The 22,724-nt window shown below is 46.4% G+C and overlaps 1 protein-coding gene across 1 annotated transcript in view; it reads right to left on the bottom strand.

Annotated features, from left to right (window-relative positions):
• The window catches only part of PHPT1 (phosphohistidine phosphatase 1), a 28,677-nt gene extending 16,067 nt beyond the window's left edge, over positions 1-12,610 (bottom strand). The window contains exons 1-2 of the mRNA XM_069747619.1: positions 12,408-12,610; positions 10,031-10,158 (exon numbers count right to left, since the gene is read on the bottom strand). Of these exons, the coding sequence (XP_069603720.1) occupies positions 10,031-10,158; positions 12,408-12,555 (276 nt within the window). The 5' untranslated portion in view covers positions 12,556-12,610. The remainder of the gene's footprint in view (positions 1-10,030; positions 10,159-12,407) is intronic.
• Positions 12,611-22,724: the final 10,114 nt, after the last annotated feature.

The raw sequence follows: 22,724 nt of genomic DNA, 5'->3' as shown, positions 1-22,724 counted from the left end.
CCGGACTGTGTACTTGGGTACAACAAAAACATGGGGGGCGTTGATCTCTCCGATCAACTCCTCCAACCGTACAGTGCTTTGAGAAAGGCCAGGGTGTGGTACAAAAAGCTGTCTGTGCACATCGTACAAATGGCAATGCTCAACGCTTTCCTGCTGTCACGATGTGCACGCAACACCGATACGTCGTACCTTCATTTCCAGGAGGTAGTGGTTAAGGCCCTGATGTTTGGCACGAGGGAAGGAGCGGGCCCCAGTACTTCTGGAACTGAAGGTGCACGTATCGTACCAGGCCAGCATTTTCCTGGGGTGGTCCCGCCAACTGATAGAAAAGGTAAGCCACAAAAAAGGTGCCGAGTGTGCTACAAAAGAGGAATTCGAAGGGATACCACCTATCAATGCGACACCTGCCCCGACAAACCTGGCCTGTGTATGAAGGATTGCTTTAAATTGTACCACACCTCTATGCACTACTAATTTACTTTCCAGGAAATAGAATAATTCCAAAGTTGGCACATCTACGTATCTTCTCTGGGGGTCTACTTTCCAAAATGTTGTCACTTGTGGGTTTTTTTCCTGTTTAGGCACATCAGGGGCTCTGCAAACGGAACATGACGCCCGCAGACGATTCCATCAAAGTCTGCATTCAAAAACGTCAGTACTTCCCTTTCGAGCCCCAACGTGTGCCCAAACAGTTTTTTCCCACATGTGGGGTACCAGCGTACTCAGGGCAAATTGGACAACAACTTTTGTGGTCCAATTTCTCCTGTTACCCTTGGGAAATTAAAAAATTGGGGACTAAAAGATCATTTTTGTGGGCAAAAAAATCTGATTTTTTATTTTCACGCCCTGGCGTTATAAACTTTAGTGAAATACTTGGGGGTTCAAAGTTGTCACCACACATCTAGACAAGTTCCTTAGGGGGTCTAGTTTCTAAATTGGGGTCACTTGTGGGGGGTTTCCACTGTTTAGGCACATCAGGGGCTCGTCAAACGGAACGTGACGGCCGCAGACGATTCCATCAAAGCCTGCATTCCAAAACGTCACTACTTCCCTTCCGAGCCCTGACGTGTGCCAAAACAGTAGTTTTCTCCCACATATGGGGTACCAGCCTACTCAGGACAAATTGGACAACAACTTTTGTGGTCCAATTTCTCCTGTTACCCTTGGGAAATTAAAAAATTGGGGACTAAAAGATCATTTTTGTGGGCAAAAAATAGGTTTTTTTATTTTTACGCACGGGCGGTATAAACTTCTGTGAAGCACTTGGGGGATAAAAGTGCTCACCACACATCTAGATAAGTTCCTTAGGGGGTCTAGTTTCCAAAATGGGGTCACTTGTGGGGGGTTTCCACTGTTTAGGCACATCAGGGGCTCACCAAACACGACATGGCGTCCGATCTCAATTCCAGCTAATTTTAGCTTGAAAAAGTCTTATGGCGCTCCTTCCCTTCTGAGCCCTGCCATGCGCCCAAACAGTGGTTCCCCCCCACATATGGGGTATTGTCTTACTCAGGACAAATTGGACTACAACTTTTATGATCCAATTTCTTCAGTTACCCTTGAGAAAATAAAAAATTGGGGACTAAACGATCATGTTTGTGGAAAAAGTACGTTTTTTTATTTTCACGCACGGGCGGTATAAACTTCTGTGAAGCACTTGGGGGATAAAAGTGCTCAACACACATCTAGATAAGTTCCTTAGGGGGTCTAGTTTCCAAAATGGGGTCACTTGTGGGGGGTTTCCACTGTTTAGGCACATCAGGGGCTCACCAAACACGACATGGCGTCCGATCTCAATTCCAGCTAATTTTAGCTTGAAAAAGTCTTATGGCGCTCCTTCCCTTCTGAGCCCTGCCATGCACCCAAACAGTGGTTCCCCCCCACATATGGGGTATTGTCTTACTCAGGACAAATTGGACTACAACTTTTGCAGTCCAATTTCTCCTGTTACCTTTGGGAAAATAAAAAAATTGTTGCTAAAAGATCGTTTTCATGACTAAAAAGTAAAATATTCATTTTTTCTTTCAACATTGCTTTAGCTCTCATGAAGCACCAGAGGGGTTAATAAACTTCTTGAATGTGGTTTTGATCAGCTTGAGGGGTGCAGTTTTTAGAATGGTGTCACTTTTGGGTATTTTTTGCTATATAGACCCCTAAATGTGACTTCAAATGTGAGGTGGTCCCTAAAAAAAATGGTTTTGTAAATTTTGTTGTAAAAATGAGAAATTACTGGTCAACTTTTAACCCTTATAACTCCATAACAAAAAAAAAAATTTGTTTCCAAAATTGTGCTGATGTAAAGTAGACATGTGGGAAATGTTAATTATTAAGTATTTTGCATGACATATCTCTGTGATTTAAGGGCATAAAAATTCAAAGTTGGAAAATTGCGAAATTTTCTAAATTTTCGCCAAATTTCCATTTTTTTCACAAATAAACACAAGTTATATCAAAGAAATTTTAGCACTATCATGAAGTACAATATGTCACGAGAAAACAATGTCAGAATCGCCAAGATCCGTTGAAGCGTTCCAGAGTTATAACCTCAAAGGGACAGTGGTCAGAATTGTAAAAATTGGCCCGGTCATTAACGTGCAAACCACCCCCGGGGCTTAAGGGGTTAAATCACCCCCCTTTCGCCCCAATCAAAATAAATCAATTAAAAAAAAAAAAAATCAAATCTACACATATTTGGTATCGCCGCGCTCAGAATCGCCCGATCAATTTAAAAAAAGCATTAACCTGATCACTAAACGGCGTAGCGAGAAAAAAATTCGAAACGCCAGAATTACGTTTTTTAGGTCGCCGCGACATTGCATTAAAATGCAATAACGGGCGATCGAAAGAACGTATCTGCACCAAAATGCTATCATTAAAAACGTCATCTCGGCACGCAAAATATCGTAGTTACTCACCGATAACGGTATTTCTCTGATCCCATGACGGCACCACGGAGAGAGGGATCCGCCCTCAGGGACAGGAAACCCACAGGTTAAAAAGGCGGGACCTCTCCTCCACCTCAGTTTGTTTTATAGATCCTTGACAGGACTTCATCTGTAACTTAAGTAGTTATTTACACACACAGAAAGTCTTTCAAGTCATCGTTTATCATCATTATATTGTTATTAAAATTATTATTATTTTTTTTTTTTTTTCTTTTCCCCACCGCGTGGCTAAGCATTAATGGCTAACTAGAAGTGTGCACACCCATATGTGAAGGGAGGGAATATACGGGTGCCGTCATGGGATCAGAGAAATACCGTTATCGGTGAGTAACTACGATATTCTCTTACTCCCATGACGGCACCACGGAGAGAATTTCATAGGATGTGAGTTTTAGGGTGGGATTACTGCCTCCAGAACCCTTCCCCCGAAGGTTAAGTCTGAAGAGGAAGATAGGTCAAGCTGGTAGTGCTTAAAGAAAGTAGAGGAAGAGGACCAAGTGGCTGCTCTACATATCTGGTCAAGTGATGCTCCAGCTCGCTCTGCCCAAGAGGTCGCCACCAATCTTGTTGAATGAGCCTTAATTCCTTCTGGAGTGGCTTCCTTGGATGAGGCGTATGACAGGGCAATGGCGTCCCATATCCATCTTGCCAATGTGGCTGTTGATGCTTTGTGTCCTTTGTTTGGCCCCTGAAAATAGACAAACAGAGACCTCCCTTTCCTACACTCCCTCATGGCTGATATATATATTGGGTGAGACATCTCTTCACATCCAGTGTGTGCAAGGTTTTTCCCCTTTTTATTTTTTGGGGTTTGGACAAAACCATGGTAAGGATATCTCCTGGGATCTATGGAAGCGTGATGCCACTTTAGGAAGGGAGGATGGATCAGTTTTAAAGACTACACGGTCCTTTTATATCTGGTTTAGAGGCAGATAAGCTGATAGAGCCTGTAAGTCACTGATCCTGCAAGCCGAGGTTAGTGCTACCAGAAGGAAGGTTTTCAGGGAAACTATTTTTAAGGAAGCCTGATAAGGGTTCAAAAGGCGCTTTGGTTAGTGCAGAAGGTACTACGTTCAGATCCCAGGAAGTGTAGTATGATGTACCACTGGCCTAGATCTAGTTAAAGCTTTATCGAACCTTTTAATCTAGTGTTCCCTTCCCAGTCACAATTATAAAGGGCGCCTAATGCTGCGACTTGAACTTTTAGAGTTCTCGTTGCCAAGCCTTTCTCTAATCCTTTTTGGAGGAATTCTAGTATTTCCTGAACTGGGGTCTCTCCCGATAAGCTGATACCTGAATTAGAGAGGAATCTTTTCCAGACTTTGCCATACGCACTGGTAGTTACTCGGTTCCTACTGGTTAACAGAGTTCAGACTAAATTTGGAGAAAACCCTTCCTGGTCAAAAGTTCCCTCTCAAATTCCAGGCTGCCATATGCAAGTTTTTTTTTTTTTTTTTTTTTACTTGTGGATGGTTTATTGGCCCCTGGCGCAGAAGATTCAGGGAGGACCCAAGGGTCTGTTACCGACATTAGGCGTAGCCTTGGGAACCGCGTTCTTTTTGGCCAAAAAAGGGGCTATCATGATCATCTTTGCTCTGTCGTCCTGGAATTTCCCCAGGACTAATGGAATCAATGCTATCGGGGGAAAGGCGTATGTTATTTGGAAATTACAGGGAATTAGAAAGGCGTCTACGGTCTCTGGATTCCCCCGTGGATTTATTAGACAGAATTTCTCTGTTTTCTGGTGTTGACTGCTCTCGAATAGATCTATATCCGGGGTCCCCCAACGGTCCACTATGTGATTGAATATTTGCTGGTTTCATTCCCTGTTTTAGCTGTGTTCTGCTAAGAAATCTGCTGTCTGATTTTCTGACCCTTTGATAAGTAGGGCTGTTAGGGAGGATAGGTTGGATTCTGCTTGAAAAAGAATGGATTTCGTTACTTCCATCAGGGATTGGGACCTCGTACCCCCCTGGTGATTCAAATACGCCACTACCGTCCTGTTGTCTGTCAGTACCCTTACGTGATGGGAACGGAGGGGAACTAAGAAATGGTCTAGCGCGTATTTACTGCCAAAAAACTCTTTCATGTTTGAAGTGAAGAGCTTTCCCCCTCTGACCATGGCCCCTGGGCAATTTGATCTTTTAAGTGAGCTCCCCAACCCCATGGAATTGCATCCGTGGTGAGGGTTACTGAGACCGGCCATATCCATGGAACCCCCCTGGCGAGATTGGTCGAGTCTATCCACCAGGCTAGGGAAGTCATTGTCTGCGAGGAGTTTTCCAAGCGCTTTCCTAAATCTCCCTCTAGGTGGGATTTCCCACTGGAGATCTCTGGAATGATACTGAGCCCCCTGGATCGCCGGGATGCAGGCTGTCATCGATCCTAATATAGACATTACTTTCCTTAAAGAAAAGACTGGAGAATGTTATAAGTGCTCCACCAATTGTGTCATGTTGGAAATTTTTAACTCTGTTAGACGACTTTTTTTTTTTTTTTTTTTTTTAGTCCATTATTGTCCCTCAGTACTGCTGTACTTGTGTTGGGATAATTTTGGATATCTCTAGGTTCAAAACCCAACCCAGATTTGATAGGGCTGTCATCACTTTGTCCGACTGCTAACTGCAATGGAGAGAGGATCTGCCCATCACTGGGAGGTCGTCCAGATAAGGAACAATTAACCCCTCTTGTTCCCTTATGTGAGTCATCACTTCTGCCATTAATTTTTTAAACACCCTCGGGGCTATGGCAAGACCAAAGGGGAGAGCTTTGAACTGATAATGCCTCAATTCCCCTTGCATCACTACCGCCACTCAGATATTTTCGGTGATCCGGATGGATCGGCACATGGTAGTATGCGTCCTTTAGGTCTATTACAGTCATAAAGCAAGACGGATGAAGGGTTCTGACACATGATTTTATTGTTTCCATCTTGAAGCTGTCTATCACAAGGTATTTGTTTAAGTTCTTCAGGTTTATTATTGTCCTGAAAATTCCATCTGGCTTTGTCCATAGAAAAAGAGGGGAGTAGAAACCTGTTGTCCCCTCCTGCTGTAGGACCTCCTGTAGGACGTTCTTCAAAAAGGAGACTGTAGACTTACTTTTGAATGGCCAGCTATTTGATCTCTGATTCCCTCTGTGGTGTTGCGACAAATTGATGATGTGGCATCGTATGGAAATTCAACTTCAGACCCGTCTTGATTATGTTTACTGACTTTTTTTTTTTTTTTTCGACTTGGAGAAAGTATGTCGGTCTCCCTCCTACCTGAGGCGCACCTTCATTGGGGCCGCTTATTATCCTGTTTGTTAAACATGAAGCCTCTGCCTTTAAATCTCGTCCTCCCATCCTCAACCTTGAAAAGGGCCGTCTATGAGACTGATTGGGAAAACCTAGGAAGGTTTTTTTTTTTTTACTTTGTCCACAGCTTTCCCAAGAATATCATCCAGGGAGGCCTGAATAAAAATTCGCCCTGACATGGTATGGAGCAAAGCTTGGCCTTAGTTTGTAGATCATCTGGCCAGCACTTCAGTCATAGCGCTCTTTTTGCTGCGTTTGAGAATGAGGCTGATCTTGCTGTCAGTCTCACTGAATTTATGGAGGAGTTCGCTATACATGCTGCGGCCCCCTCATTACTGACACCGAGACTAGTATAGATTCTCTTGAAGTCTTATCTTTTAATTGGGTCTCCAGGTGATCTAGTCATGCTCTGGCAGTACATGTAGCAGCTATCCCGGGATTTAAACCCCCGCTAGCTGCTTCCCAGGAGCCTTTTCTAAGAAGATGTCGGCCCTTTTATTCATGGGGTCTTTGAGAGTTCCTATGCTTTCAAAGGGCAATGCAAAAAAATTTTTTTTTTTTTTAGAGGTCTTTGCAATTGCGACATCTAATTTTGGTAGAATGGGTATTTTTTCTTAGGTGTTAACATACTTTTTTATCTGGTCTTTACCACTCCTTTTTTATTAGGGCCCGAATTTTTTATTTAACAGGAACGCCCTGCGATTCCTTTGTTCTAGTCCGTCAAACATAAGATTCCACCCTTTGAGGATGCAAAGGAGGACGTAGAGCTATCTGAATTATAGTTAACGCTAGACTCCTGGGATTTATGTCTGGCCTTGCGTTTCTTTTACGGTTTTTTACGCTTTTCAGCGCATCTTTCACTTGAGACTTAATTAAGTCCTTAAGATCAGAAGTGAATCTTGGGGTTTCTTCACTTATGGTGTTCTCTAAGCATGTCGCATAGAGTTTCTTTACCCAGGTAGCGGGTAAATTTGTGGAGCAAAGTGGGCACACTTTATGTTTAATTTTCGATGTGCCTTTCCACAATGAATCCCTATTTGGAATATATACATTCACGGAGGTCACTTACCCTCCTAATGTGGGGGAGATACCGGTTCTGGTGTTTGGGGAAGCCTCCTCCATTTGAACCGTTGATTTTCTCCCGGATCCGCTGGAGCCTCTGCTGCATTGGGATCCCGAGTTGTGGCATTGCACAGGTCCGCCCTGCTGTTGCGGTCTCCGCTGCGGGTGATGGCGCTGCTGCGGGCGTTTCTCTCTGCGGGGATTGCAGTTTCCTCTGCTAGCTGTTTTTTTTTTTTTTTTTTTTTGAAACTTGTTGATCAGCGGCTTCGCCCCTAGCGTTCTTTTTCTTCCGCTTTCATATTGTAGCATACGGCGCAAAGCAGCATCCAGATTCCCAGAGGTGCCCTGCGCCGACCCGGAAATGACCACCGCACATGCGCCGCCAGCCCAACGCGCGCGCGTGCTCCTGCCGGCTCCCAGGAGGGACGGAAGCCTTGCAGCAGCCGCCGCTGCTGTCTCCTGTTGGCGCTTCCTGCTGGTGACCGCCGCCACCTCCTCCCGGGGCCCTAAGCCGGCGGTAACATACCAGGTAGCCGCCGCTACCTATTACCAGCTGCTGCTGCTGAAGGAAAGAGGCAGACTGGTGTCCTCTTCACTGCCTCTTCCCTGCACATTCGTACAAGGCCCGCCGACCCCGGATTGTGCCTTCAGGGAGAACCTCCACCTACGACCGTGGCAGGGCCCCCCGCTGCCTGAATTCGGCCAGATGGTCCCCGGTATCCCGCGACGTCAGGTAACTGTGGGTTCCCCGTCAGGGACAGGAAACCGAACTGAGGTGGAGGAGAGGTCCCGCCTTTTTAACCTGTGGGTTTCCTGTCCCTGAGGGCGGATCCCTCTCTCCGTGGTGCCGTCATGGGAGTAAGAGAAAATAAGCCCTCAACTGACCCCAGATCACGAAAAATGGAGACGCTACGAGTATCGGAAAATGGCGCAATTTTTATATATATTTTTTTAGCAAAGTTTGGAATTTTTTTTCACCACTTAGATAAAAAATAACCTAGTCATGTTAGGTGTCTATGAACTCGTACTGACCTGGAGAATCATAATGGCAGGTCAGTTTTAGCATTTAGTGAACCTAGCAAAAAAGCCAAACAAAAAACAAGTGTGGGATTGCACTTTTTTTGCAATTTCACCGCACTTGGAATTTTTTTCCCGTTTTCTAGTACACAACATGCTAAAACCAATGATGTCGTTCAAAGGTACAACTCGTCCCGCAAAAAATAAGCCCTCACATGGCCAAATTCACGGAAAAATAAGAAAGTTATGGCTCTGGGAAGTAGGGGAGTGAAAAACGAACACGGAAAAACGAAAAATCCCAAGGTCATGAAGGGGTTAAGGTTGTTTGACCTGTTTGTGCTTACATGAATACACAATAGATACATTATCCCTATGAAAATTAAGGGCTGTGGACCCTGCTAATTGTGTAGTGAGTTATCAAGAAGTGTGGTATTGGAATAACCGAAGAACAATATTATAGCGGTTATAATTCCCTGGCGGTGATATCTTTTCAGCGTACTTTGTGTTTGTTTGTTTGCACCTAGCACTTTTTGGCACAACTGTGTTTGGCACTTTCTCTTTTATGAGTATTCAATAAAAGTTTTATCATAAACATAGGAACCCGCTGTTTTGCTGACCCTGTACTGCCCTAATTATTAGAGAGGGACACAACCTATATACAAAACACCACCAATGCTATCATTACCATGATAATAGATACAATGTAAAACCCCAATAGGCTGCCATCTGAAACTTTAGTGATGCTCGCTCAAATAGAAATGTTCTCGTTAATGTCAGACATGAATATGAAGCTAGACTATCAGGGGATTATGTCTCACCCTAATACGGTGCTGCTGTACAATTATAGGTATGCTCATTCTCTTAAGAATTCATTTTAATGAATAATAAAAGGTCAGATTTTAGTATAATTTTTAAGTACAGTTTTTTGGGGTGAAATATTCTCAATCTGTCTGTACAATAGTTAATAATTATGGTGAATTCCCGGCCCTGACTGACAGCGAGCACTAATGTAGAGCCAGTGTCAGTCAGGGCCGGGGGCGCGCTTACAGCCAAAGTTCTGTATACTCATCTATACTCAGAGCGGTGACTAAAACAAACTGCTGCCAGGGAGAATAAAGCTCATCCCCCACAGCGTTCGGCTAAGTGCAGGCGCTGGGCAGGATAGGCTACTTTCACACTAGCGTTTTCTGCAATCCGTCACAATGCGTCGTTTTGCAGAAAAAACGCATCCTGCAAGAGTGCTTGCAGGATGCGTTTTTTCCCCATAGACTTGTATTGACGACGGATTGCCACACGTCGCATCCGTTGCGCGACGGATGTGTCGTGCTTTGGCGGACCGTCGGCACACAAAAAACGCTACATGTAACGTTTTTTGCTGCCGACGGACCGCTTTTTCCGACCGCGCATGCGCGGCCGGAACTCCTCCCCCACCTCCCCGCACCTTACAATGGGGCAGCGGATGCGATGAAAATCTGCATCCGCTGCACGGCGCTTACAACGCTAGCGTCGGTAACCTCGGCCCGACGCACTGCGACGGGCCGAGCCCGATGCTAGTGTGAAAGAAGCCTTAGTAACGATATTAACAGCTTTTTTTCCTGGTGACAGGTTCCATTTAAGCACTCCCCGGCTGTGCTGTTCCACTGGGAATTGTACGGCTCACAGGCCGCCTTGTGTAGGACGCAGTATAAGAGCAGGAGATGGGGATTACCAATGAGTGGCCATAAATGTGGATCTTCCTGCTGCTGCTGTTGTGGTTAATTCTGCCTCCTCCCAGACACTCGCAGTCATAGACCCGATCCTTCTCGATCTCTGAAGCTGCCTTGTCATAGATATCAGCTGCAAAGAGAACAAACATCAAACATGTAAATCTCACACTTCCGGGGGGTCAGGGAGAAGGACCCTCTCTCTCCCCCTCTCATTCCCCCGGGGAGAAGGACCCTCTCTCTCTCTCTCATTCCCCCGGGGAGAAGGACCCTCTCTCTCTCTCATTCCCCCGGGGAGAAGGACCCTCTCTCTCTCTCATTCCCCCGGGGAGAAGGACCCTCTCTCATTCCCCCGGGGAGAAGGACCCTCTCTCTCTCTCTCATTCCCCCGGGGAGAAGGACCCTCTCTCTCTCTCTCTCATTCCCCCGGGGAGAAGGAACCTCTCTCTCCCTCTCATTCCCCCGGGGAGAAGGACCCCCTCTCTCTCATTCCCCCGGGGAGAAGGACCCTCTCTCACATTCCCCCGGGGAGAAGGACCCTCTCTCACATTCCCCCGGGGAGAAGGACCCTCTCTCACATTCCCCCGGGGAGAAGGACCCTCTCTCACATTCCCCCGGGGAGAAGGACCCTCTCTCACATTCCCCCAGGGAGAAGGACCCTCTGTCTCTCTCACACATTCCCCCGGGGAGAAGGACCCTCTCACATTCCCCCGGGGAGAAGGACCCTCTGTCTCTCTCACACATTCCCCCGGGGAGAAGGACCCTCTGTCTCTCTCACACATTCCCCCGAGGAGAAGGACCCTCTCTCTCATTCCCCCGGGGAGAAGGACCCTCTCTCTCTCATTCCCCCGGGGAGAAGGACCCTCTCTCTCTCTCTCTCATTCCCCCGGGGAGAAGGACCCTCTCTCTCTCTCTCTCATTCCCCCGGGGAGAAGGACCCTCTGTCTCTCTCTCATTCCCCCGGGGAGAAGGACCCTCTCTCTCTCTCTCTCATTCCCCCGGGGAGAAGGACCCTCTCTCTCTCTCTCTCATTCCCCCGGGGAGAAGGACCTTCTCTCTCTCTCTCATTCCCCCGGGGAGAAGGACCCCCTCTCTCTCTCTCATTCCCCCGGGGAGAAGGACCCCCTCTCTCTCATTCCCCCGGGGAGAAGGACCCTCTCTCACATTCCCCCGGGGAGAAGGACCCTCTCTCACATTCCCCCGGGGAGAAGGACCCTCTCTCACATTCCCCCGGGGAGAAGGACCCTCTCTCACATTCCCCCGGGGAGAAGGACCCTCTCTCACATTCCCCCGGGGAGAAGGACCCTCTCTCACATTCCCCCGGGGAGAAGGACCCTCTGTCTCTCTCACACATTCCCCCGGGGAGAAGGACCCTCTCACATTCCCCCGGGGAGAAGGACCCTCTGTCTCTCTCACACATTCCCCCGGGGAGAAGGACCCTCTGTCTCTCTCACACATTCCCCCGGGGAGAAGGACCCTCTCTCTCATTCCCCCGGGGAGAAGGACCCTCTCTCTCTCTCTCTCATTCCCCCGGGGAGAAGGACCCTCTCTCTCTCTCTCTCATTCCCCCGGGGAGAAGGACCCTCTCTCTCTCTCTCTCATTCCCCCGGGGAGAAGGACCCTCTCTCTCTCTCTCTCATTCCCCCGGGGAGAAGGACCCTCTCTCTCTCTCTCATTCCCCCGGGGAGAAGGACCCTCTCTCTCTCTCTCTCATTCCCCCGGGGAGAAGGACCCTCTGTCTCTCTCTCTCATTCCCCCGGGGAGAAGGACCCTCTGTCTCTCTCTCTCATTCCCCCGGGGAGAAGGACCCTCTGTCTCTCTCTCATTCCCCCGGGGAGAAGGACCCTCTGTCTCTCTCTCATTCCCCCGGGGAGAAGGACCCTCTGTCTCTCTCTCATTCCCCCGGGGAGAAGGACCCTCTGTCTCTCTCTCATTCCCCCGGGGAGAAGGACCCTCTGTCTCTCTCTCATTCCCCCGGGGAGAAGGACCCTCTGTCTCTCTCTCATTCCCCCGGGGAGAAGGACCCTCTGTCTCTCTCTCATTCCCCCGGGGAGAAGGACCCTCTGTCTCTCTCTCATTCCCCCGGGGAGAAGGACCCTCTGTCTCTCTCTCATTCCCCCGGGGAGAAGGACCCTCTCTCTCTCATTCCCCCGGGGAGAAGGACCCTCTGTCTCTCTCTCATTCCCCCGGGGAGAAGGACCCTCTCTCTCTCTCATTCCCCCGGGGAGAAGGACCCTCTCTCTCTCTCATTCCCCCGGGGAGAAGGACCCTCTCTCTCCCCTCGTTCCTCCTGTATTCGGTCACTTTTTCCCCGGTGCTCCTGCTCTGCCGGCTCCTGACAGCTATGGGCGGGGAGTCCAGTCACACATGGCGGCCGCTCACCGTGATACTCCGCCCAGCCGTATCCCCGCACGATGTCCTTCTGCTCGTCCGATCCTTCCTTCACGCTGACCCGGATCAGTACGTACTTGAACACCCCGTCCGCGTCTATATCCACCGCCGGTATCCGCTCCAGCCCGCGATCCGCCATGGTCGCTCCGGGACAGAACAGCAGCCAATCCTCTATCAGCCCGCCTCCACATTCTCTTTGACCAATCAAAACCCAGAAACCTCGCCATGCGCCAAGCACTGTGCCTTACGTCACTTCCTCTGACCAGTTGCCATGGACACGGGCTCCCCCTGATGGCGTCTGCTTGTAACACATTATATATGAGGTGAGGTAGTAAACTACTATAATAGCTTATTAACTAGTGTGAACTAATTCTGAACCCTTAATCCAACCCCAGCGCACAAATGAATACAGACCCAAATCAACGATGCTGAAGTTGGTTTCTTATTCGTTCAGTTTCTTATTCGGGCTGAAGTTGGTTTCTTATTCAGCAGTTTCTTATTCGGCTATTTTTTATTTTCTGTTTTTTTCAGGTTTTGGTATAAAAATAAACCATTCTGAGTATATAATAATATGCGGTCATGTGTCCTTTTGTGAATACACTTAAAAACAGATACAAAATTTAGAAGGCTGGCACAAAAATGGGCATCAAAGTGGGCACTGAGGTATGGTATTTAAGGGGTTAAATGCCTTTGTGCCACTGATTTAACACCTGATTTACATATTTACTGATGCCCCACATGAAATGCATGTCACTCCAGCCTGGCACAAATGGGTTCTGGGCATCAAAACTGGCATCAAAGTGGGCAGAGAACCAATTTTCACACATGCGAATAAGTAACAGCTATTTTTAAGTGGTTAAATGCCTTTGTGCCACTGATATAACACCTGATTTACATACCTACTGATGCCCCACATCAAAGTCAAATCACTTCAGCCTGGCACAAATGGGTTCTGGGCATCAAAACTGGCATCAAAGTACTCAAATCACCCATTTTCACAGATTTGAAAAAGTAACAGCTATTTTTAAGGGGTTAAATAGCTTTGTGCCACTAATCTAACACCTGATTTACATACCTACTGATGCCCCACATGAAATCCATGTCACTCCAGCCTGGCACAAATGGGTTCTGGGCATCAGAACTGGCATCAAAATGGTCAAATTGCCCATTTTCACAGATTTGAATAAGTAACAGCTATTTTTAAGGGGTTAAATAGCTTTGTGCCACTGATCTAACACCTGATTTACATACCTAGTGATGCCCCACATCAAAGTCAAATCACTTCAGCCTGGCACAAATGGGTTCTGGGCATCAAAACTGGCATCAAAGTACTCAAATCACCAATTTTCATAGATTTGAATAAGTAACAGCTATTTTTGAGGGGTTAAATGCCTTTGTGCCACTGATATAACACCTGATTTACATACCTACTGATGCCCCACATGAAATCCATGTCACTGCAGCCTGGCACAAATGGGTTCTGGGCATCAAAACTGGCATCAAAGGGGGCAAATCGCCCCTTTTCACAGATTTGAATAAGTAACAGCTATTTTTAAGAGGTTAAATAGCTTTGTGCCACTGATCTAACACCTGATTTGCATACCTACTGATGCCCCACATGAAATCCATGTCACTGCAGCCTGGCACAAATGGGTTCTGGGCATCAAAACTGGCATCAAAGGGGGCAAATCGCCCATTTTCACAGATTTGAATAAGTAACAGCTATTTTTAAGAGGTTAAATAGCTTTGTGCCACTGATATAACACCTGATTTACATACCTACTGATGCCCCACATGAAATCCATGTCACTGCAGCCTGGCACAAATGGGTTCTGGGCATCAAAACTGGCATCAAAGGGGGCAAATCGCCCATTTTCACAGATTTGAATAAGTAACAGCTATTTTTAAGGGGTTAAATAGCTTTGTGCCACTGATCTAACACCTGATTTACATACCTACTGATGCCCCTCATTAAATGCATGTCAATCCAGCCTGGCACAAATGGGGTTTGGGCATGAAAACTGGCATCAAAGTACTCAAATCACCCATTTTCATAGATTTGAATAAGTAACAGCTATTTTTAAGGGGTTAAATGCCTTTGTGCCACTGATATAACACCTGATTTACATACCTATTGATGCCCCACATGAAATCCATGTCACTCGAGCCTGGCACAAATGGGTTCTGGGCATCAGAACTGGCATCAAAGTGGGCAAATCGCACATTTTCACAGATTTGAATAAGTAACTGATGTTTTTAAGGGGTTAAATGCTTTTGGGCCACTGATAAGACACATAAAATACACAGATATTGATGTCCTGCATCAAACCCAGGTCCTTTCAGCCTGGCAGAAATGGGTTCTGGGCACCAGAACTGGCATCAAAGTGGGCAAACAGCCCATTTTCACAGATTTGAATAAGTAACTGATGTTTTTAAGGGGTTAAATGCCTTTGGGCCACTGATATGACACTTACAATACACATAAAGTGATGCCCTGCATCAAACCCAGGTCCAATCAGCCTGGCCCAAATGGGTTCTGGGCACCAGACCTGGCATCAAAGTGGGCAAACAGCCCATTTTCACAGATTTGAATAAGTAACTGATGTTTTTAAGGGGTTAAATGCCTTTGGGCCACTGATACGACACTTAAAATACATAGACAGTGATGCCCTGCATCAAACCCAGGTCCCTTCAGCCTGGCCCAAATGGGTTCTGGGCACCAGAACTGGCATCAAAGTGGGCAAACAGCCCATTGTCACAGATTTGAATAAGTAACTGATGTTTTTATGGGGTTAAATGCCTTTGGGCCACTGATATGACACTTACAATACACAGAAAGTGATGCCCTGCATCAAACCCAGATCCCTTTAGCCTGGCCCAAATGGGTTCTGGGCACCAGAACTGGCATCAAAGTGGGCAAACAGCCAATTTTCACAGATTTGAATAAGTAACTGATGTTTTTAAGGGGTTAAATGCCTTTGGGCCACTGATACGACACTTAAAATACACAGATAGTGATGCCCTGCATCAAACCCAGGTCCTTTCAGCCTGGCCCAAATGAGTTCTGGGCACCAGAACTGTCATCAAAGTGGGCAAACAGCCCATTTTCACAGATTTGAATAAGTAACTGATATTTTTAAGGGGGTTAAATGCCTTTGAGCCACTGATACCACAGTGCATATGTCAGGAAACAGGAAGAAGTCCTGATTACTTCAATTACACATACAGCGCTCTGAGCTGCAATTTCCTCTGCCTGCCCACACAAGGCTGGAATTCTAAGCCACTCTTTCTCCCTCCCCCCGCTATACAGCCGTAATGTACGACGAGCCTGCCAGCGTCATTGAAGAATTTATATGGCCCTGTGCTGCTGTCACGATGATGCCAAAAAATGTCTTATTGTGAGTGTAGTTTCAGAAGGACATGGCTAACTACACACACACACTCACAATGCAGCTGCGACCCCTTTCTCTTCCCCCCACCCCTCAGCTTCACTCCTACCCAAAACAAAGCCTATGATAGAGACTGGGCAACCTGATACTAATGGTGGGCAGGGTGTGGCTTTAAACTGCAGGTGACCAATCCGGCAAAGCCACCCGTTGTCCCTCCCCTCTCACTCAGGAATGCCTTTGTCTGAGACCTTGGAATAAGGTAAAGAACTGTCCGATCAGTGCATATCATTAACCAGCCCTTTAGTGATGTCACAAGCTCAGAAGTATAAGTCACTATACTCTTAGACCAGCCATCAGTCTTGGTCGGGAAGCGATCTACCACAGCTTGGCAAAGCTGTTCCATGCATCTGGATGTATTTATCCTCCTAAGGCTCCTTTCACACTAGCGTCGTTTTGGAGAAAAAACGCATTCTGCAAAGTTGTCTGCAGGATGCGTTTTTTCCCCATAAACTAACATTACCGACGTATTGCCACACGTCGCAACCGTCGTGCGACGGTTGTGCCGTGTTGTGGCGGATCGCCGGCACAAAAAAACGTTCAAAGTAACTTTTTTTGTGCGTTGTGTCCGCTATTTTCGGCCGCGCATTCGTGGCCGAAGCCACGCCCCTCCTCGCCGCAACTCACAATGGGGCAGCGGATGCGTGGAAAAAATGCATCCGCTGCCCCCGTTGTGCGGCGCTTCCACAGCATGCGTCGGTACCTGGGCCCGACGCTCTGGGCATCAGAACTGGCATCAAAATGGTCAAATCGCCCATTTTCACAGATTTGAATAAGTAACAGCTATTTTTAAGGGGTTAAATGCCTTTGTGCCACTGATCTAACACCTGATTTACATACCTACTGATGCCCCACATGAAATCCATGTCACTGCAGCCTGGCACAAATGGGTTCTGGGCATCAGAACTGGCATCAAAGTGGGCAAATCGTACATTTTCACAGATTTGAATAAGTAACAGCTATTTTTAAGGGGTTAAATGCCTTTGTGCCACTGATCTAACACCTGATTTACATACCTACTGATGCCCCACATGAAATCCATGTCACTCCAGCCTGGCACAAATGGGTTCTGGGCATCAGAACTGGCATCAAAGTGGGCAAATCGTACATTTTCACAGATTTGAATAAGTAACAGCAATTTTTAAGGGGTTAAATGCCTTTGTGCCACTAATCTAACACCTGATTTACATACCTAGTGATGCCCCACATCAAAGTCAAATCACTTCAGCCTGGCACAAATGGGTTCTGGGCATCAAAACTGGCATCAAAGTACTCAAATCACCAATTTTCATAGATTTGAATAAGTAACAGCTATTTTTGAGGGGTTAAATGCCTTTGTGCCACTGATATAACACTTGATTTACATACCTACTGATGCCCCACATGAAATCCATGTCACTGCAGCCTGGCACAAATGGGTTCTGGGCATCAAAACTGGCATCAAAGAGGGCAAATCGCCCATTTTCACAGATTTGAATAAGTAACAGCTATTTTTAAGGGGTTAAATAGCTTTGTGCCACTGATCTAACACCTGATTTACATACCTACTGATGCCCCACATGAAATCCATGTCACTCCAGCCTGGCACAAATGGATTCTGGGCATCAGAACTGGCATCAAAGTGGGCAAATCACCCATTTTCACAGATTTGAATAAGTAACAGCTATTTTTAAGGGGTTAAATAGCTTTGTGCCACTGATCTAACACCTGATTTACATACCTACTGATGCCCCACATGAAATCCATGTCACTCCAGCCTGGCACAAATGAGTTCTGGGCATCAGAACTGGCATCAAAATGGTCAAATCGCCCATTTTCACAGATTTGAATAAGTAACAGCTATTTTTGAGGGGTTAAATGCCTTTGTGCCACTGATCTAACACCTGATTTACATACCTACTGATGCCCCACATGAAATCCATGTCACTGCAGCCTGGCACAAATGGGTTCTGGGCATCAGAACTGGCATCAAAGTGGGCAAATCGTACATTTTCACAGATTTGAATAAGTAACAGCTATTTTTAAGGGGTTAAATGCCTTTGTGCCACTGATCTAACACCTGATTTACATACCTACTGATGCCCCACATGAAATCCATGTCACTGCAGCCTGGCACAAATGGGTTCTGGGCATCAGAACTGGCATCAAAGTGGGCAAATCGTACATTTTCACAGATTTGAATAAGTAACAGCAATTTTTAAGGGGTTAAATGCCTTTGTGCCACTAATCTAACACCTGATTTACATACCTACTGATGCCCCACATCAAAGTCAAATCACTTCAGCCTGGCACAAATGGGTTCTGGGCATCAAAACTGGCATCAAAGTACTCAAATCACCAATTTTCATAGATTTGAATAAGTAACAGCTATTTTTGAGGGGTTAAATGCCTTTGTGCCACTGATATAACACCTGATTTACATACCTACTGATGCCCCACATGAAATCCATGTCACTGCAGCCTGGCACAAATGGGTTCTGGGCATCAGAACTGGCATCAAAGGGGGCAAATCGCCCATTTTCACAGATTTGAATAAGTAACAGCTATTTTTAAGGGGTTAAATAGCTTTGTGCCACTGATCTAACACCTGATTTACATACCTACTGATGCCCCACATGAAATCCATGTCACTCCAGCCTGGCACAAATGGGTTCTGGGCATCAGAACTGGCATCAAAGTGGGCAAATCACCCATTTTCACAGATTTGAATAAGTAACAGCTATTTTTAAGGGGTTAAATAGCTTTGTGCCACTGATCTAACACCTGATTTACATACCTACTGATGCCCCACATGAAATCCATGTCACTCCAGCCTGGCACAAATGGGTTCTGGGCATCAGAACTGGCATCAAAATGGTCAAATCGCCCATTTTCACAGATTTGAATAAGTAACAGCTATTTTTGAGGGGTTAAATGCCTTTGTGCCACTGATCTAACACCTGATTTACATACCTAGTGATGCCCCACATCAAAGTCAAATCACTTCAGCCTGGCACAAATGGGTTCTGGGCATCAAAACTGGCATCAAAGTACTCAAATCACCAATTTTCATAGATTTGAATAAGTAACAGCTATTTTTGAGGGGTTAAATGCCTTTGTGCCACTGATATAACACCTGATTTACATACCTACTGATGCCCCACATGAAATCCATGTCACTGCAGCCTGGCACAAATGGGTTCTGGGCATCAAAACTGGCATCAAAGGGGGCAAATCGCCCATTTTCACAGATTTGAATAAGTAACAGCTATTTTTAAGAGGTTAAATAGCTTTGTGCCACTGATCTAACACCTGATTTGCATACCTACTGATGCCCCACATGAAATCCATGTCACTGCAGCCTGGCACAAATGGGTTCTGGGCATCAAAACTGGCATCAAAGGGGGCAAATCGCCCATTTTCACAGATTTGAATAAGTAACAGCTATTTTTAAGAGGTTAAATAGCTTTGTGCCACTGATATAACACCTGATTTACATACCTACTGATGCCCCACATGAAATCTATGTCACTGCAGCCTGGCACAAATGGGTTCTGGGCATCAAAACTGGCATCAAAGGGGGCAAATCGCCCATTTTCACAGATTTGAATAAGTAACAGCTATTTTTAAGGGGTTAAATAGCTTTGTGCCACTGATCTAACACCTGATTTACATACCTACTGATGCCCCACATGAAATCCATGTCACTCCAGCCTGGCACAAATGGGTTCTGGGCATCAGAACTGGCATCAAAGTGGGCAAATCGCCCATTTTCACAGATTTGAATAAGTAACAGCTATTTTTAAGGGGTTAAATGCCTTTGTGCCACTGATATAACACCTGATTTACATACCTACTGATGCCCCACATGAAATCCATGTCACTCCAGCCTGGCACAAATGGGATCTGGGCATCAAAACTGGCATCAAAGGGGGCAAATCGCCCATTTTCACAGATTTGAATAAGTAACAGCTATTTTTAAGGGGTTAAATGCCTTTGTGCCACTGATATAACACCTGATTTACATACCTACTGATGCCCCTCATTAAATGCATGTCAATCCAGCCTGGCACAAATGGGGTTTGGGCATGAAAACTGGCATCAAAGTACTCAAATCACCCATTTTCATAGATTTGAATAAGTAACAGCTATTTTTAAGGGGTTAAATGCCTTTGTGCCACTGATATAACACCTGATTTACATACCTATTGATGCCCCACATGAAATCCATGTCACTCGAGCCTGGCACAAATGGGTTCTGGGCATCAGAACTGGCATCAAAGTGGGCAAATCGCACATTTTCACAGATTTGAATAAGTAACTGATGTTTTTAAGGGGTTAAATGCTTTTGGGCCACTGATAAGACACATAAAATACACAGATATTGATGTCCTGCATCAAACCCAGGTCCTTTCAGCCTGGCAGAAATGGGTTCTGGGCACCAGAACTGGCATCAAAGTGGGCAAACAGCCCATTTTCACAGATTTGAATAAGTAACTGCTGTTTTTAAGGGGTTAAATGCCTTTGGGCCACTGATATGACACTTACAATACACATAAAGTGATGCCCTGCATCAAACCCAGGTCCAATCAGCCTGGCCCAAATGGGTTCTGGGCACCAGACCTGGCATCAAAGTGGGCAAACAGCCCATTTTCACAGATTTGAATAAGTAACTGATGTTTTTAAGGGGTTAAATGCCTTTGGGCCACTGATACGACACTTAAAATACATAGACAGTGATGCCCTGCATCAAACCCAGGTCCCTTCAGCCTGGCCCAAATGGGTTCTGGGCACCAGAACTGGCATCAAAGTGGGCAAACAGCCCATTTCCACAGATTTGAATAAGTAACTGATGTTTTTAAGGGGTTAAATGCCTTTGGGCCACTGATACAACACGTAAAATTCACAGACAGTGATACCCTGCATCAAACCCAGGTCCCTTCAGCCTGGCCCAAATGGGTTCTGGGCACCAGAACTGGCATCAAAGTGGGCAAACAGCCCATTGTCACAGATTTGAATAAGTAACTGATGTTTTTATGGGGTTAAATGCCTTTGGGCCACTGATATGACACTTACAATACACAGAAAGTGATGCCCTGCATCAAACCCAGATCCCTTTAGCCTGGCCCAAATGGGTTCTGGGCACCAGAACTGGCATCAAAGTGGGCAAACAGCCAATTTTCACAGATTTGAATAAGTAACTGATGTTTTTAAGGGGTTAAATGCCTTTGGGCCACTGATACGACACTTAAAATACACAGATAGTGATGCCCTGCATCAAACCCAGGTCCTTTCAGCCTGGCCCAAATGAGTTCTGGGCACCAGAACTGTCATCAAAGTGGGCAAACAGCCCATTTTCACAGATTTGAATAAGTAACTGATATTTTTAAGGGGGTTAAATGCCTTTGAGCCACTGATACCACAGTGCATATGTCAGGAAACAGGAAGAAGTCCTGATTACTTCAATTACACATACAGCGCTCTGAGCTGCAATTTCCTCTGCCTGCCCACACAAGGCTGGAATTCTAAGCCACTCTTTCTCCCTCCCCCCGCTATACAGCCGTAATGTACGACGAGCCTGCCAGCGTCATTGAAGAATTAATATGGCCCTGTGCTGCTGTCACGATGATGCCAAAAAATGTCTTATTGTGAGTGTAGTTTCAGAAGGACATGGCTAACTACACACACACACTCACAATGCAGCTGCGACCCCTTTCTCTTCCCCCCACCCCTCAGCTTCACTCCTACCCAAAACAAAGCCTATGATAGAGACTGGGCAACCTGATACTAATGGTGGGCAGGGTGTGGCTTTAAACTGCAGGTGACCAATCCGGCAAAGCCACCCGTTGTCCCTCCCCTCTCACTCAGGAATGCCTTTGTCTGAGACCTTGGAATAAGGTAAAGAACTGTCCGATCAGTGCATATCATTAACCAGCCCTTTAGTGATGTCACAAGCTCAGAAGTATAAGTCACTATACTCTTAGACCAGCCATCAGTCTTGGTTGGGAAGCGATCTACCACAGCTTGGCAAAGCTGTTCCATGCATCTGGATGTATTTATCCTCCTAAGGCTCCTTTCACACTAGCGTCGTTTTGGAGAAAAAACGCATTCTGCAAAGTTGTCTGCAGGATGCGTTTTTTCCCCATAAACTAACATTACCGACGTATTGCCACACGTCGCAACCGTCGTGCGACGGTTGTGCCGTGTTGTGGCGGATCGCCGACACAAAAAAACGTTCAAAGTAACTTTTTTTGTGCGTTGTGTCCGCTATTTTCGGCCGCGCATTCGTGGCCGAAGCCACGCCCCTCCTCGCCGCAACTCACAATGGGGCAGCGGATGCGTGGAAAAAATGCATCCGCTGCCCCCGTTGTGCGGCGCTTCCACAGCATGCGTCGGTACCTGGGCCCGACGCTCTGCGACGGGCCGAGCCCGACGCTAATGTGAAAGTAGCCTAAGCCACAGGCCAGCCAAGATGATACCATGACATAACCTGTAAGTTCTCTTTTCAACGTTAATCCATTTTTATTTTGTAATCTGTAATGTACCGTATTTTCCGGCGTATAAGACGACTTTTTAACCCCTGCAAAGCATCTCAAAAGTCGGGGGTCGTCTTCTATGCCGGGTCCGGCATGTGCAGGGATCGGTCCTGTATGGTTCCCAGGATCTAAAGGAGAGTAGACTCTCCTTCAGGCCCTGGGATCCATATTCATGTTAAAAAAAAAGAATAACAATAAAAAATATGGGATACACTTACCCATCGACGGCCCGCGGCTCTCATCGGTGCAAGGGCCGGCCTCCAATCCTAAGGATGCATTGATCGAAGGACCTTCGGTGACGTCACGGTCACCCGACCGGTCAAGCGACCGCAACGTCATCAAAGGTC

The sequence above is a fragment of the Ranitomeya imitator genome, chromosome 2 (assembly GCF_032444005.1).
Source record: "Ranitomeya imitator isolate aRanImi1 chromosome 2, aRanImi1.pri, whole genome shotgun sequence".
Classification (NCBI taxonomy): Eukaryota; Metazoa; Chordata; class Amphibia; order Anura; family Dendrobatidae; genus Ranitomeya; species Ranitomeya imitator.
Note: the sequence above shows the minus strand (reverse complement) of the source record. Positions and strands in the feature narration are given on the sequence as shown.